General features: G+C 43.7%; 1 protein-coding gene across 1 annotated transcript in view; it reads left to right on the top strand.

Moving 5' to 3' along the window:
* LOC124555223 (F-box/LRR-repeat protein 6) overlaps nt 1-15,422 on the top strand; it is a 198,306-nt gene that overhangs the window by 167,505 nt on the left and 15,379 nt on the right. Inside the window, exon 8 of the mRNA XM_047129076.1 lies at nt 7,255-7,428. Within this exon, the coding sequence (XP_046985032.1) occupies nt 7,255-7,428 (174 nt within the window). The remainder of the gene's footprint in view (nt 1-7,254; nt 7,429-15,422) is intronic.

Genomic DNA, 15,422 nt, shown 5'->3' with positions numbered 1-15,422 from the left:
AGAGGGCTGTTGCCGCTGATGTGGTGTATGGGAAGAAGATGCCATCACCATTTGACTTGATTCGACAAAAGGGAGGCAGGAATGGTGAATCAGTCTGAGAATTCTCGAGGAAAGTGAAGGATGTGTGGAGAAGGGCCCAGCAAGCAAATATGAAGGCACTGAAAAAATAAGAGGATGCAGTGAAGTGAGTGTGAACATTGCCACAGTACAGAGAGTGGGACAGTGAGTCCTGTTATCCAGTCCTTATACTCCAAAGGGAAAAGCAAAGAAATTTGTAGCACAGTACCAGGCCCCATATCACGACATTAAGACTACTTCACCAGTAAATGTAAAGCTACAGGTACCTACATGATCAATAATTTTGTGTGTTGGGTATTATTGACCATGCAAGGAAGTGACATCACAGGAACTGGGAATGAAAATAAGGAAGGAACCAGGGAAGAAGAAACCGAGAGCTGTATAGTGAGAGGAGCATGCCCAGATACCTCATGCTCGATACAAGGTGGAATCCAAAATTTTCGGGACTGGTACTGCCATCTGGAAAGTAGGAGTAGTAGATCTTTGTACCGCTAGGTGGTGAGAGCTGCATATGTGACGAGTCAGTGTGCGGAGTGGCAGTCAGCCGGGAGGACGTGTTGCGTGTCCACAGTGATGTCCGTAATACTCTGTGTTTTGTGTGTGGCGGTTTTACGATGGATCTGTGAACGGAATGGCATGTCTGTATCAATTTCTGTCTTCTCGTCACAGGTTATCACTGGCAACAAGAGCTGGATTTACAGTTATGACCCAGAGACAAAGCAACAATCCTCCCAGTGGAAGAGCCCGGGTTCACCAAGACCCAAAAAAGCGTGACAGGTGAAGAGGGAAGTGAAGAGCACGATCATCGTTTTCTTAGATACTGAGGGAATTGTGCACAAAGAATTTGTCGCACCCAACCGAACAGTGAATTCCGTGTACTGCTGTGACGTTTTGAGACAGCTCCGTGAAAACGTGGCGACGACGGCCAGAACTTTGGCGTCAAGGGAACTGGCTGCCGCATCACGACAACGTGCCTTGTCACACGTCCTCGCTCACCGGGACCTTTTTGGCAAAAAACGACATGGCGGTCGTACCCCACCCACCGTACTCGCCAGATTTGGCACCTTGCGACTTCGCGCTATTCCCAAAACTGAAACTCAAGTTGAAAGGCCGTCGGTTCGACACTCTAGAGAGGATTCGAGAAGCATCGCTGGCAGTGATAAACACCCTCAAAGAACAGGACTGCCAGAAAACGTTTGACCAGTGGCAGAAGCGCTGGGACCGGTGTGTACGTGTGGATGGGAACTACTTCGAGGGTGATGGTGACCATTAGGCCAAAAGTAAGGTTTTCAACAGATGGCAGAACTAGTCCCGAAAATTTTGGATGGCACCTCGTATACATTAAGGCCTAGGATGTAGTTGTTATGTATTATGTTTTGTGATTCTTTTCTTTTTTTTCTTATTTTCTTCTGTGTATAGAATGGGGCATTGATATCTTAGTTGAGATTGTATGTTAGTTGCCTGTAGTATGTGGACACATGCTGTCAGAGACAGCAGGGTTCTGATGGGAGGGTAGGGGAAGTGACATGATGTGACGTGACATGATGTGACGTGACGTGATGCTGTCCCTTGTCCTCAGATTGCTGTACTGTGGAGGGCCAGAGGAGAAGCATGCTAGCGTTGGCAGTACTGTAACTCTTTGCTAGAGTCAGAGCGGGGGCGCTGCAGGATCGTGACCTGAGTGGAGGAGTTGTATTTTCCAGGCAACAAGTTGTAAATTTGTCCATCGATAGTTAGTCACTGAGCTTAGTGTTTAATGTTTAGAACCACAGAACAAGGTGAGGAGGCTTGAAGAGGTATTCTCACAGGTGCAACAGTTAACAAGTAATGATGGGTTTTTTAGGGAAGGTGCCAAGGCACACAGGAAGTCATCTGGATCATATGCACATTTGATAGAGCAGATGCAGGAGGTAGCCCGAGCAGTGCCAGCAGTCAGCATGCCGCACAATGCCAGAAGGGTGAAGAGAGGATGAATAGAGGCTGGAAATAGAATATTGAAAATCTTGTTCAGAACAGCAGACGTGATGGGAACAGATTGAATGAAACTGCAGAAGCGGCGAAATAATTGGCTGAGGCAAATAGAGCGACAGTGGAATGGCATTCCGTGCAGATAATGAATCTGAAGGGTGGGGTGCTAAATGACACACAAACATACATTGGCAGCTCACCGAGGAGGTTACGGATTATGACAGGGCCTAGGTGAGTACTTTGAATCGAGATTTGGAAGCCGCAAGAACACGAATGCAGGCACTAGATGTGGGGATAACACTGACAAGATTGTTTCGATCTTTAGAAAATAGCATTTGGGATGCAAGAGTGGAGCTGACAAACTTACAGGAAGCTGTGGATTAATTTTTTTTTTGCAGGCAGTTGAATCTAGTCTTGCTGTCCCCTGAACAGTATTTGAAAGGATTGAGATAGGCCCTGGAAAAAGGTACTGCCAGAATTGCAGCTAGTAGTGGAGCTGGGCAACTAGACTCTCCTTTTCTACTGCCATAGTGTGGCAGTGGAGGTTATGACAGGTAATGCACAATTGTATGTGTCAGTGAGAGTATCTGTAGTGAGCAAGTACGCACTGTTTACACTCTGCACCTCTGTGGTGAAGTTAGCGGCAGTGGGGAAGTGTGTGCAGGTGAGAGAAGAGAGCGTGTTGCTAGTAGCAGAAGACAGGGATTAACATGTGCTGATGGCTGAGGGTGAGTTTCAGCAGTGCTAGAGTGGGATGATTAGTATATGCCCGGCATGTGATGTTATCACAGGTGGAAGTGCATGTGTCGTGCAGCTATTCAGAGGTAGGATGGAAGGACATCTGTGTCAGAAATAGATGACTGAGCCCTATCTGTATTTTCAGAAATCTGTGTTATAAAAGATATACTCAGTATGCAACAACATGTTAGTGTTGACCAGTTGCTGTGAACAAGGGAGGCTCATGGGAGCAAAATGCTCAGTGTTACAAGGTAGTGGATGGGTGATCGACGGGACTAAGTGTGATGTGCTCCCTGCCGCCGTTGGATAAGCAGCTGCAGCAGCAAGTCGTATACCCCTAGCTTACTTATTTGTTACATAGTTTAATTCTTAATTTCTTTGCGTGTTTTTGGGTACTTGCATTGTTTAATTCATAAATTTCGGGCGTATTATAGTATTTGAGAGTTGTAGCATTGCGCTTTAGTGTCTACTTCGTAGATTCTTACTTAAATTCCGTGTGAGTTTTGTATAGGAGGTGTAATTTCGAGTTTTAGCTACTGTAATTGTAAATTCAGGCAGATTGTAGTGCAGTCATTAGGCATTTGTATAGGTTAGTTAATACATTCTTTGCGTGTTTCCCTTGCGTTATCTAGGCACGGACTTGTGTGTCAGTAACTGTTGTTCAACATCGATTAGAATGGACAGGGACTGTGATTGCTGTGTTCGGATGAGGGCTGAGTTGGCATCCCTTCGCTCACAGCTGCAAGTGGCGCTGACTTTGGTCGCGCGGCTTGAGACTGTTGCCAATGGGCACCACTATGGGGAGCCGGACTTGGGTATCACGGGGATGTCAACCTCGTCCCGGCTGTCCCCAGATCGGTCTGCCACTGTGGTTGCCCCGGTTGCTGCCCGCAGTGGGGCTGAGCCCTCGCCTGTGGTTGATTGGGAGGTCATTCCAAGGCGTGGCAGACAGCGAAAGACGTCCCCGGAGGCTGATCAGAAAGCCTCCCCGGTGCGTCTGACAAACAGGTTTCAGGCACTGTCTCTGGCTGAGCCAGGTGCAGCTGCCTGCCCTGTTTCAGAGGATGATTCTCAGCCTTCAAGGTCCAGGCAATCACAGAGGGTGGGCTTATTGGTAGTTGGGAGCTCCAATGTTAGGCCCCTTAGGGATATGGCGGCTAAGGAGGGGAAGAAATCCAGTGTGCACTCCGTGTGCATTCCAGGTGGAGTCATTCCTGATGTGGAAAGGGTCCTTCCGGATGCCATGAAGAGCACAGGGTGCAGCCAGCTGCAGGTGGTGGCACATGTTGGCACTAATGACGTGTGTCGCTTTGGATCTGAGGAAATTCTCTCTGGATTCCAGCGGCTATCTGATTTGGTGAAGGCTGCCGGTCTTGCTTACGAGATGAAGGCAGAGCTCACTATCTGCAGCATCGCTGACAGAACCGACTGCGGACCTTTGGTGCAGAGCCGGGTGGAGGGTCTGAATCAGAGGCTCAGACGGTTTTGCGACCGTGTTGGCTGCAGATTCCTTGACTTGCGCCATAGGGTGGTGGGGTTTCGGGTTCCGCTGAATAGGTCAGGAGTTCACTACACTCAGCTGGCGGCTACACGGGTAGCGAAGGCTGTGTGGCATGGACTGGGCGGTTTTTTAGGTTAGAGGGCCTCGGGAAGGTACGGGGTGGGCTGCAATCTCAAAGGGTGCATGGCAAATACAGGATGTGCTTGGATCAAGGAACAGTCGGAATTGTAGTTGTAAATTGTTGTAGTTGTGCTGGGAAAGTCGCTGAGCTTCAAGTGCTAATAGAAAGCACAGAAGCTGAAATCGTTATAGGTACAGAAAGCTGGCTAAAGCCTGAAATAAGTTCTGCAGAAATTTTTACGAAGTCTCGCAGACGATGTTCAGGAAAGATAGATTAGGCAGAATTGGTGGTGGTGTGTTTGTGTCTGTCAGTAGTGGTTTATCATGTACTGAAGTCGAAGTAGATACTCCGTGCGAATTGATATGGGTGGAGGTTTTACTTAACAGCCGAACTAAGTTAATAATTGGCTCCTTCTACCACCGACCCCCAGACTCCAATGATATAGTTGTTGAACAGTTCAGAGAAAATCTGAGTCTCGTAACAAATAAATACCCCACTCATACGGTTATAGTTGGTGGGGACTTCAACCTTCCCTCGATATGTTGGCAAAAATACTTGTTCAAAACCGGTGGTAGGCAGAAAACATCTTCCGAGATTGTCCTAAATGCTTTCTCTGAAAATTATTTCGAGCAGTTAGTCCACGAACCTATGCGAATTGTAAATGGTTGTGAAAACATACTTGACCTCTTAGCCACAAACAATCTAGAGCTAATAGAGAGCATCATGACTGATACAGGGATTAGTGATCACAAGGTCATTGTAGCTAGGCTCAATACCGTTTCTTCCAAATCCACCAGAAACAAACACAAAATAATTTTATTTAAAAAAGCGGATAAAGTGTCACTAGAAGCCTTCCTAAGAGACAATCTCCATTCCTTCCGAACTGACTATGCAAATGTAGACGAGATGTGGCTCAAATTCAAAGATATAGTAGCAACAGCAATTGAGAGATTCATACCTCATAAATTGGTAAGAGATGGAACTGATCCCCCGTGGTACACAAAACAGGTCCGAACGCTATTGCAGAGGCAACGGAAAAAGCATGCGAAGTTCAGAAGAATGCGAAATCCCGAATATTGGCTAAAATTTACATACGCGCGAAATTTGGCACGGACTTCAATGTGAAATGCCTTTAATAGGTTCCACAACGAAACATTGTCTCAAAATTTGGTAGAAAATCCGAAGAAATTCTGGTCGTATGTAAAGTACACAAGCGGCAAGACGCAGTCAATACCTTCGCTGCGCAGTGCCGATGGTACTGTTACAGACAACTGTGCCACTAAAGCGGAGTTATTGAACGCAGTTTTCCGAAATTCCTTCACCAGGGAAGATGAATGGAATATTCCAGAATTTGAAACATGAACAGCTGCTAGCATGAGTTTCTTAGAAGTAGATACCTTAGGGGTTGCGAAGCAACTCAAATCGCTTGATACTGGCAAGTCTTCAGGTCCAGATTGTATACCGATTAGGTTCCTTTCAGATTACGCTGATACAATAGCTCCCTACTTAGCAATCATATACAACCGCTCACTCACCGATAGATCTGTACCTACAGATTGGAAAATTATGCAGGTCGCACCAGTGTTTAAGAAGGGTAGTAGGAGTAATCCATCTAACTACAGACCTATATCATTAACGTCAGTTTGCAGTAGGGTTTTGGAGCATATACTGTATTCAAACATTATGAATCACCTCGAAGGAAACGATCTATTGACATGTAATCAGCATGGTTTCAGAAAACATCGTTCTTGTGCAACGCAGCTAGCTCTTTATTCGCACGAAGTAATGGCCGCTATCGACAGGGGATCTCAAGTTGATTCCGTGTTTCTGGATTTCCGGAAGGATTTTGACACCGTTCCTCACAAGCGACTTCTAATCAAGCTGCGGGCCTATGGGGTATCATCTCAGTTGTGTGACTGGATTAGTGATTTCCTGTCAGGAAGGTCGCAGTTCGTAGTAATAGACGGCTAATCATAGAGTAAAACTGAAGTGATATCAGGTGTTCCCCAGGGAAGTGTCCTGGGACCTCTGCTGTTCCTGATCTATATTAATGACCTGGGTGACAATCTGAGCAGTTCTCTTAGGTTGTTCGCAGATGATGCTGTAATTTACCGTCTAGTAAGGTCATCCGAAGACCAGTATCAGTTGCAAAGCGATTTAGAAAAGATTTCTGTATGGTGTGGCAGGTGGCAGTTGACGCTAAATAACGAAAAGTGTGAGGTGATCCACATGAGTTCCAAAAGAAATCCGTTGGAATTCGATTACTTGATAAATAGTACAATTCTCAAGGCTGTCAATTCAACTAAGTACCTGGGTGTTAAAATTACGAACAACTTCAGTTGGAAAGACCACATAGATAATATTGTGAGGAAGGCGAGCCAAAGTTTGCGTTTCATTGGCAGGACACTTAGAAGATGCAACAAGTCCACTAAAGAGACAGCTTATACTACACTTGTTCGTCCTCTGTTAGAATATTGCTGCGCGGTGTGGGATCCTTACCAGGTGGGATTGACGGAGGACATCGGATGGGTGCAAAAAAGGGCAGCTCGTTTTGCAAAAAAGGGCAGCTCGTTTTGTATTATCACGTAATAGGGGAGAGAGTGTGGCAGATATGATACGCGAGTTGGGATGGAAGTCATTACAGGAAAGACGTTTTTCGTCGCGGCGAGATCTATTTACGAAATTTCAGTCAGCATATGTATGTAATAACTGCACTGTTATTGTGAGTTGCATAAATTTGTATGTAAGACTACACCAAAAAGTATGGTTTTCATAGATATTGATATTTTTTAATCTTTATTTGTTCTGAGGTATTTTATGTACTCATACTTTTTTTTCATTTCTTAAGGATTCTCAACCTGTGTGGATCATCAGCAAGTCTTCATGCTGTGAAAGCTGTTGTCTTGAAATGTCCTTTACTAAATTCTCTGAACCTATCATCTTGCCGTGCATTGTCTCGTGGTATGAAGAGACGCTATACTGGCGGTGAGATTTCTGAACTGCGCAGCAAGCTAAAAAACAGGTGAGTTGAAGTGATGACTGAGAGCCTCAATATTTGAACTCCTGATGTACCTTAAGCACATTCTAAGGCCATAAACTGCTATGTGTGACCAATCGAGTCCTAATGCCCCTTTTGTACATCAGTTCTAAAAGATTTTATATGCCACTGCCCCATTAAAGCATAGACGTTTCTGCCAATAAGTTGGCGACATATTCATCAGTTGGCCCCACGGATGGAAAAAAATTCGATGAGTTGTTGGAATGTCTCAGCAGTATTAACAGTAACATCCAGTTCACTATGGAAGTTGAAAAAGAAAATGCATTGCCCTCGCTCAATGTCCTCACGAACCACAAATGAAATGGATGCTGAATGTCCTTGTGCACCACAAATGAAATGGTTGCCTTCACCATAGCATTCACAGAAAATCTACACACATCGATACGTAGTTGCACATCGTCAGCTGTCATCACCCGGCACAGAAATGCACTGTGTTACAAACATCGGTACATCATGCAAGAATGATACCAGATGTCGTTAAGCTGCCCCACGAGCTGAGCCACCTACACAAGGTCTTCAGGAACAGAGGCTACAATGATCACCAGATAAATGAAGTTGTCCCAAGCAAGACTGCAGTAAGACCAATGTCAAGGAGCAGGAAAAGAAACTTTTTTTGCCATTCTGTGGCTCTGTGTCGGGCAATGTAAGTCACCTGCTGAAAAGACACAAAATCAAATCGATTTTCAGGCCTCTGTTAAAAATGTGGCAGTTACTGAGACCAGTTAAAGAAATGGCATGTTCCTGAACACCTGAGGTCCGAAAGATACCTTGCGAGCACGGTGAAACTTGTGCGGGACAAACATTGCACAGTATAGAACAACACAGGAAGGAGCACGAGAGGTTTTATCACCTACACTACCGTGAAAAATATGCTGAGCGTGCTCGAGAAAATGGTCACCGTATCAAATTTGACAAAACCTCTGTCACGGTTTGCACTAACAGCTTCTGCGGCTATGTAATTAAAGGAGCCGTGGAAATAAAAATGATTGACAACACCCTTAACAGAGACGGCAGTCTTGAGCTCAGTGTGGCATTAGACCCAGCAATCACAAGGCTGAAGTGGGTGCATTGAATGTTGAGTCATCTTAGGTTCACGTATGGTGATGCTGTGAGCATCAGTGACATTACAGCTGGCAGCTAGCACATATAAGGGTATACCAGCAGTCAGTCCACTTGACAATGCCCGAGGAGTGCTCGGTCAGAAGCTTGTGGCAATTTAACCTCTTGAAGTGGCTAGAAGCCCGAGAACATTTTGTTGAATGTTATCACCATGAAACTGCATTCTTATGTTCTAAGCATGCTCAGTCAGGTTCACATCAGCAGATTCCAAAGGCCAATGCATTTTGCTGAATTCTGCCCCATGTAGGAAGGTGTTCATGGGATGGGGGTTGACCTCTTGAATTATTTAATTTAAGGACAGACCCATTGCTGAACTGTTGACTACAGGGCTGGCCAATAGATTGGAGAATCCTGTCCCAGTACTGCACCTTCTTTGTGCATCTTGGTGCTGGAGAGTTTGTACTGTTGTTCATAATGAATGCCTAGAGGCCATATTGATCAATTGGAGACTATTGCATAATGTCTGGATTGACACATGCTTCTTAGTTGCCTCCAAAAAGGCAGCGTGCAGTTCTTTACATACAATCCATAATTTGTAGGTAGTGGTCAAGAGCTGTTGCTGACCATAGGTGACCACTAGGAGGCAGATCTTCAATGTTTTGTGTCCTACAATAGTGGTTATATGTTCAAATGATGTTGCTATGTGTGCCAGTTTGGTGGGAAACTTCCCATGCTGACTACCCATCCTGCCATGAAATAACAGTGCACACACAGTCTAAGCTTGAAATGACCTTGTGAGGTATTTTGAGAGACTGGACTGCATATACAAGCCACATTGTCCCATTTGCAATTTGGGGGACAACCCACTGTACTCAGCTACAGTGAGAATGAAGGTTTACTTTTATTTCCATTACACAGGTGTCTGCATGTGATTTCTTGTGCTCGACAGGGTTTTGCAAAAGTGGTGTTTTTTTTTTTTTTTTTTTTTTTTTCAAAAAAAAAAAAAAAAAAAGACATGAGGATTGGATAAAACTTTTTTTGAGCAGGTTATGGGCATGATCAGCCTTCGTACATCAGTAAAAACTGTTATTTCACTATGTTAGCTTATAACAAACACATTTTACTGGATAAAACATCAGTTATTAAATTAGAGGCTGATATCAGTGATATGCTTGAGGAAAATGTGGCCTGGCTCCCGGACAATTCCCTTTTGATCAATTGACTAGTATTGTTCACTTCCACACAAACCTATAGAATGCAAAAGAAGTAGATATTGTGCAGTTGTGCATAATAACCAATTACCAAAGCTGTGTACTCACAATTTGTTGATAGCAGTCTTAAGTGGGAACATAATTTTTTCATGATACTAAAATAATTATTATCATCAACATTTGTTCTGAGAGTGATCTTCCATTTCAGTGACTCCAGTATCTCAAATTCAACATATTTTAGCTATTCGTTTGATAATATGTACTGGCATAATATTCTGATGCAACATTCCAGCATTAAAAAAAAAAAAAAATCAAATCTTTGCAGCACAGCAGTTTGAGTCATGCGTGGGGTAGCCTCCCCTCCCCACCCCCGCCAACTCCACCCCATCTTCACCCACCCCCTCCACCCAAATATGTGCAGACCTCGTGTCATAATCTGTTCATACATCTTGATACAATTATTATAACATCTCCCTGATGTATTTTGTCACAAATAACACTGCTTAATAGGGAACAGAGTGCAGATATGCCCATAACACCAGAAGAGAGGACTATATCCTTTGTGAGCTGAAGTATTTGGTATTTGCACAAAAGGGAACAAAGTACGCTGATGCTAAACTACACATTTCGCTGCCAAATAATACCAAAGCCAGAAAAAGTAATTCATCTTTGTTTAAAAATGAGTTAAACAAGTACGTGTTTGACACTTTGTTGTACTCCAAGGAATAATTGTTTTATAGTAATAAATAATACCTTTTGTGTGAGGCTCCTATGTTGCGCACACAGTTGGAAATTCCTGTTAATTGCTTCCTTATTTTATATAATCTCTAATCCATCACTGCACCATCTGTACTTATAATCTTCTCTGACAATTTGTATTTTAATTTGGGCTGATAAAGGAAAAATAATTTTCAACACTCCACTTTTTGTAAAGTTCATTACTGCCACTGTTTTGTTATTGATGTTGCAGTCATTACTGTTTATAAGCTACATATCGATATTTGTATTCCATGTACAGGCTCATTTCAGATCCAAGTTGTAGTATCTACAGTTTTCTTACAAATAACTCAGTGCACAGTAATTGCAACAATTGTCACAGAACACCAGAGCTCTGCACAAGTGTGGACAGAAAACAGTAGGTGAACACTCCAGGCCAACCCAGTAATGAGCACAGTTCATCATAAAATCGTGAAACAGTCCTAAACAGCAAATTGAAACTTCACGAAGTGCGAATGATGCACAAGAGAAAGGGGCGTGCTGCAGACGCACAGCTATCCTCACTCAGCTGGCAGTGGTGCTAGCAGCAAGTGAAGCAGGCACTCTTGTTTTGGTGTCTCACCAATGGTGCCAAATATGAATGCTGTAGTTGTGTTGGTGGCAGCATATGCAGATGTGTGCCATACTTCTCCCCCCTTCAGGGAGCCAGTACAACAGGCACTGGTGGAAGAAGACATGGGCCACAATGGCAGGACTGCCACTGGAGACGGATGGTGGTGGCTGAGGAGGCCACGGCATCACCCCAGAAGACTCTGTGGCAACTGAGATGCAGCAGCAGCTGTGTGTCGATGCTGTTCACCTTCATTGGATCGTCAGCATCCTGTGATGTGTTGCTGTCATGACACTTCACATTAGCAGAGGTGGAGTCAGTCTTGTGGCACCTGGCCCCTGGATTGGAGTGGTGCTTGCAGGCAGACTCCCCACCAGCGTCTGCTCGACTGCAGATGTGGCACGTAGTAGCCCAACTGAGCATGCAGACAGTTTTGATGGCTGGAGAGATACACCCGATGTCTGTGGTGAACCTCTGCTGACTGCACATCATCTACACTGTCACTGGCACCCATCCAGGCTGCCAACTGAAGGTATGTGCCCAGACAGGACTCCCTAGGGCATATGACAAAGATCAGCCATGGAAGATCTCTGCTGGGCTTCAGTGATAGAGTGGTGTGGTCATATAGGTGTTGAGAAACAGAGGCAATGCTGAGTCTTCTGACAAGTCTACCAAGCACTTTTGGAGCTGCATCTTAAAGGTGCGTGCCATATGCTCTGCCTTCACATTCGATAGTGGGTGAAATGGTGCAGACGTGAAGTGTGCAACACCATTGCAGGTACAGAAATCGTTAACAGGTACTGATGTGAAGTGCACACCATTGTCGGAGATGATCATTCTGGGCAACCCTTCAGTTACGAAAACCTGGGTGAGACCCCACGCAGTTGCTTGTGAGGAGGTGGAGTGCGTGTGTAGGACATACGGGTTACTGGACAGTGCATCAGTTACTTCCTAGCCCATAGACTGACAGAAGGAGCCTGCAAAACTGACGTGAATGCAGTCTCGAGGCTGACTTGGCATGGGATAAGAACCAAAATTTCATGGCGATGCCACCTGCTGTTCGGCATAGTAGCAGCACTCGTGGATAAGCCTCTCGTGGGCTGAATCGACCTGAGGACAACAGACAAAACACTATGCAAGGACCTTCATGCAAGTCACATCCCAATGATCACAGTGTAAGAGAGCAAGGATACGAGCCCGCAGGATGATAGGGATGAGGACGGTTGATTCCTCCAAGTTGGCACTTAGAAGGAGAACACCAGCGACTACTGCCAGCTGATGATGGAGAAGGAACGAGGTGCGGAGTGGACCAGACTCCTTGGCAGGCTGGCACTTGGTCCAACCATTGCACACAGAATCGACCACAGGATCTTGCCAGATGGCCTGAGCTATGCGATGGGCCATCACCGGAAGTCTGTCGGCCACATCTGCAAGTGAGCATCACTCTGAAAACAGACAACTTTGATTCTGTTGAAGGCCAGGTCAAGTCCCGTAGGCAGGTGTGACAATGCATCCACATTATCGTGTACTGTGGATCTCTAATGACTCTTATATTGATATGCACTCAAAAACGAAGCCCAGTACTGAAGGTGTTGCGCATTCCTGTCAGAGAGTCACAAATGGGTGTCAAATAGTGCCACAAGTAACTTATGGTTGGTGATGCAATGGAATTTGGTGCCACAGAGGAAAACATGGAACATGTAGATGCCATTCACTATGGCTAAAGCCTTCTTTTCTAATTGACAATTATTGTACTAGATGGCTGTCAGGGTTTTGGAGGTATACACGATTGACGACTGTTCAGACCCGTTAGCATTTTTGTGAGCATGTTGGGAAGTGTCTGTTGCCAGAATGAGCAGCTTGTCCGGTTTCACTTGATATTCTGTGAACTATGGATGTAGGGCAACAAGCAGATTCCATATATCTAGATTTCTGGAAAGCATTTGATATGGGTGCCCAATTGCAGGCTGTTAACGAAGGTATAAACATATGGAATACGTTCGCTGATACATGAGTGGCTTGAAGACTTGTTAAGTGATAGAACCCAGTGTGTTGTCTTCCACTGCAAGTGTTCATCAGAGACAACGGTATCATCAGGCCTGCCCCAGGGAAGTATGGTAGGACCATTATTGTTCTCTGCATACATGAATAATTTAGCGGGCAGGGTGCGCAGCAATCTGCAGCTGTTTGCTGATGATGCTGAGGTGTACAGAAAGGTGTGAAAGTTGAGTGACTGTAGGAAGATACAAGATGACTCAGACAAAATTTCTAGTTGGTGTGATGAATGGCGCCTTGCTATAAATTTGGAAAAATGTAAGTTAATGCAGATGAGTAGGAGTGTGTAGTCAGCATTGATGTAAGTGTAGTCAGCGCTCAACAGACTTTCACTGGGAAACTAACTGTTGCAAAAAAAGTAGAAAGTAGGAGGAATGTTCTGTTGTTAGGTAGTAGCCATGGAAGAGGTGTGGGCCAGATCTTGCAGGAAAAATTAGGTGACAGGTACCAGGTCACAAGTATTTTCAAGCCCAATGCATGTCTTAGCCAACTGATAGAGGATGTAGGATCATTGTGCAAGGGTTGTACAAAACAGGGTCCTGCTGTGGTAGTGGGTGGAGTGGGAAACAGTATTGATAGGGATCAGGGCTACAATATTGAGTGTGACCTGGTAAAAATAGCAAATGTTGGCTGGGTTCCTGCTTTCATGTGGTATGATCAGCCCCAATTGAACAGCTTTGTCAGGAGGGTCGATATGGAGCTAGATCTGCTGCTTCGGGCAGCTACTTTGTCAGGCATAGGTTTGGTTCCAGTTGATGGTATTGGTAGGTGGGACTTCACAAGACATGGCCTGTATCTCAATAGGAAAGGAAAGGGTAAACTGGTTGGGATTATAGCAAAATCTTTAATAGGGGGCACTGAAACTCATGGGAGTACTTTTTTAGGCTAAGATCAGTGTCCAATCATCCTACATTGATTGAAATTAGGCCTAATGAGAAGTTCAGAGAGGCAGGTACTAGAGATGTGAAAATATCACAAGATTCTCATAACGGTACAGTGGAAAATAATGTTAGTATGTCACAAGATTCACAAAAAGGACATTGAAAAATAATGTTAATATATTGCATCAGAATATCGGTGGGTTAAAAAACAAAGTAGATGAGCTTCTTGTTCACTCAGAAGATTTAGAAACTGATGGTGGAATAGACGTTCTATGCCTGTCTCAACATCATATAGTCACAGGTATGGAAATGGTAAATGTAGGTGGATATAAGCTTTCAGCACGTGTAAGTAGAGACACTATGAGGAGAGGAGGAGTTGCCATGTATGTTAAAATAGTGTGAAAAATTTGGAAACTAAAAATTTTTGCGTAGAGCAACATATAAAAGCATGGGCAGGTGAGCTTAAACTAAATAATGGCACTTAGAATTGTAGCCGTGTATAGGTCCCCATTGGGAAATTTTCAACTATTTTTTTTAAAAACTTGGATTCTTTGTTGTGCTATCTGTCAGACAGAGGAAAGCAAATTATTGTTTGTTGGGATTTCAATATATATTTTCTGAAAGAGTCCGATAGAAAGCTTGACCTGATTCTTTCAGTTTGACAACAGTTATTGATTTTCCTACTCGGTTGGTACAGCAAAGCAGCACAGTAATATATTTATTCAAATAAAAACTTTTCCTGTTAAGAATGGTCTGTCTGATCATGATGCACAGCTAGTTACAGTATATGATATAGCTCCATACAGTAATGCAAAACAGTCCTCCAAACTAGTGCGTTCAACTAATGATTTAACAATTCAAAATTTTATGTAAAACTTGCAACAATTAGACTGGGATGAGGTGTACAGGTAACATGATGCTAATTTAAAATTTAACCTATTTCATGATACCTTTGTGAGTATATTTGAAAACAGTTTCCCCAAGAAAACAGTGAAATATATTGTAAGAAACCATGTAAAAAGCCTTGGCATACTAAAGGGATAAAAATATCTTGTAAACAGAAAAAGGAAATGTATCTTATGGCTTGGAGGAGTAATGATCTCAAAACAGTGAAACATTATAAAAACTACTGCACTGTATTAAGAAAAGTTATTAAAAAGTCCAGAAGTATATGCATTACGTCTGAGATTAGCACATCTGATAATAAAATTAAAACAATTTAGAATATTGTTAAAAGGGAAACAGGGCAACTGAGAGCACTTGATGATGTATTTTTATCAGACACAATGCAAAGTTTGTTAACAAGAAGTCAGAAGTAAAAAACATTTTTACTAATCATTTATAAGTGTTGAGAAAATAGGCTCCAGCTATTCATTAGAAAATGCAAGGCAGAGGCAGTAGCTATGCAGTTTGTTAAAATTGAAA

This window comes from Schistocerca americana, chromosome X (assembly GCF_021461395.2).
Source record: "Schistocerca americana isolate TAMUIC-IGC-003095 chromosome X, iqSchAmer2.1, whole genome shotgun sequence".
Taxonomy (NCBI): Eukaryota; Metazoa; Arthropoda; class Insecta; order Orthoptera; family Acrididae; genus Schistocerca; species Schistocerca americana.
Note: the sequence above shows the minus strand (reverse complement) of the source record. Positions and strands in the feature narration are given on the sequence as shown.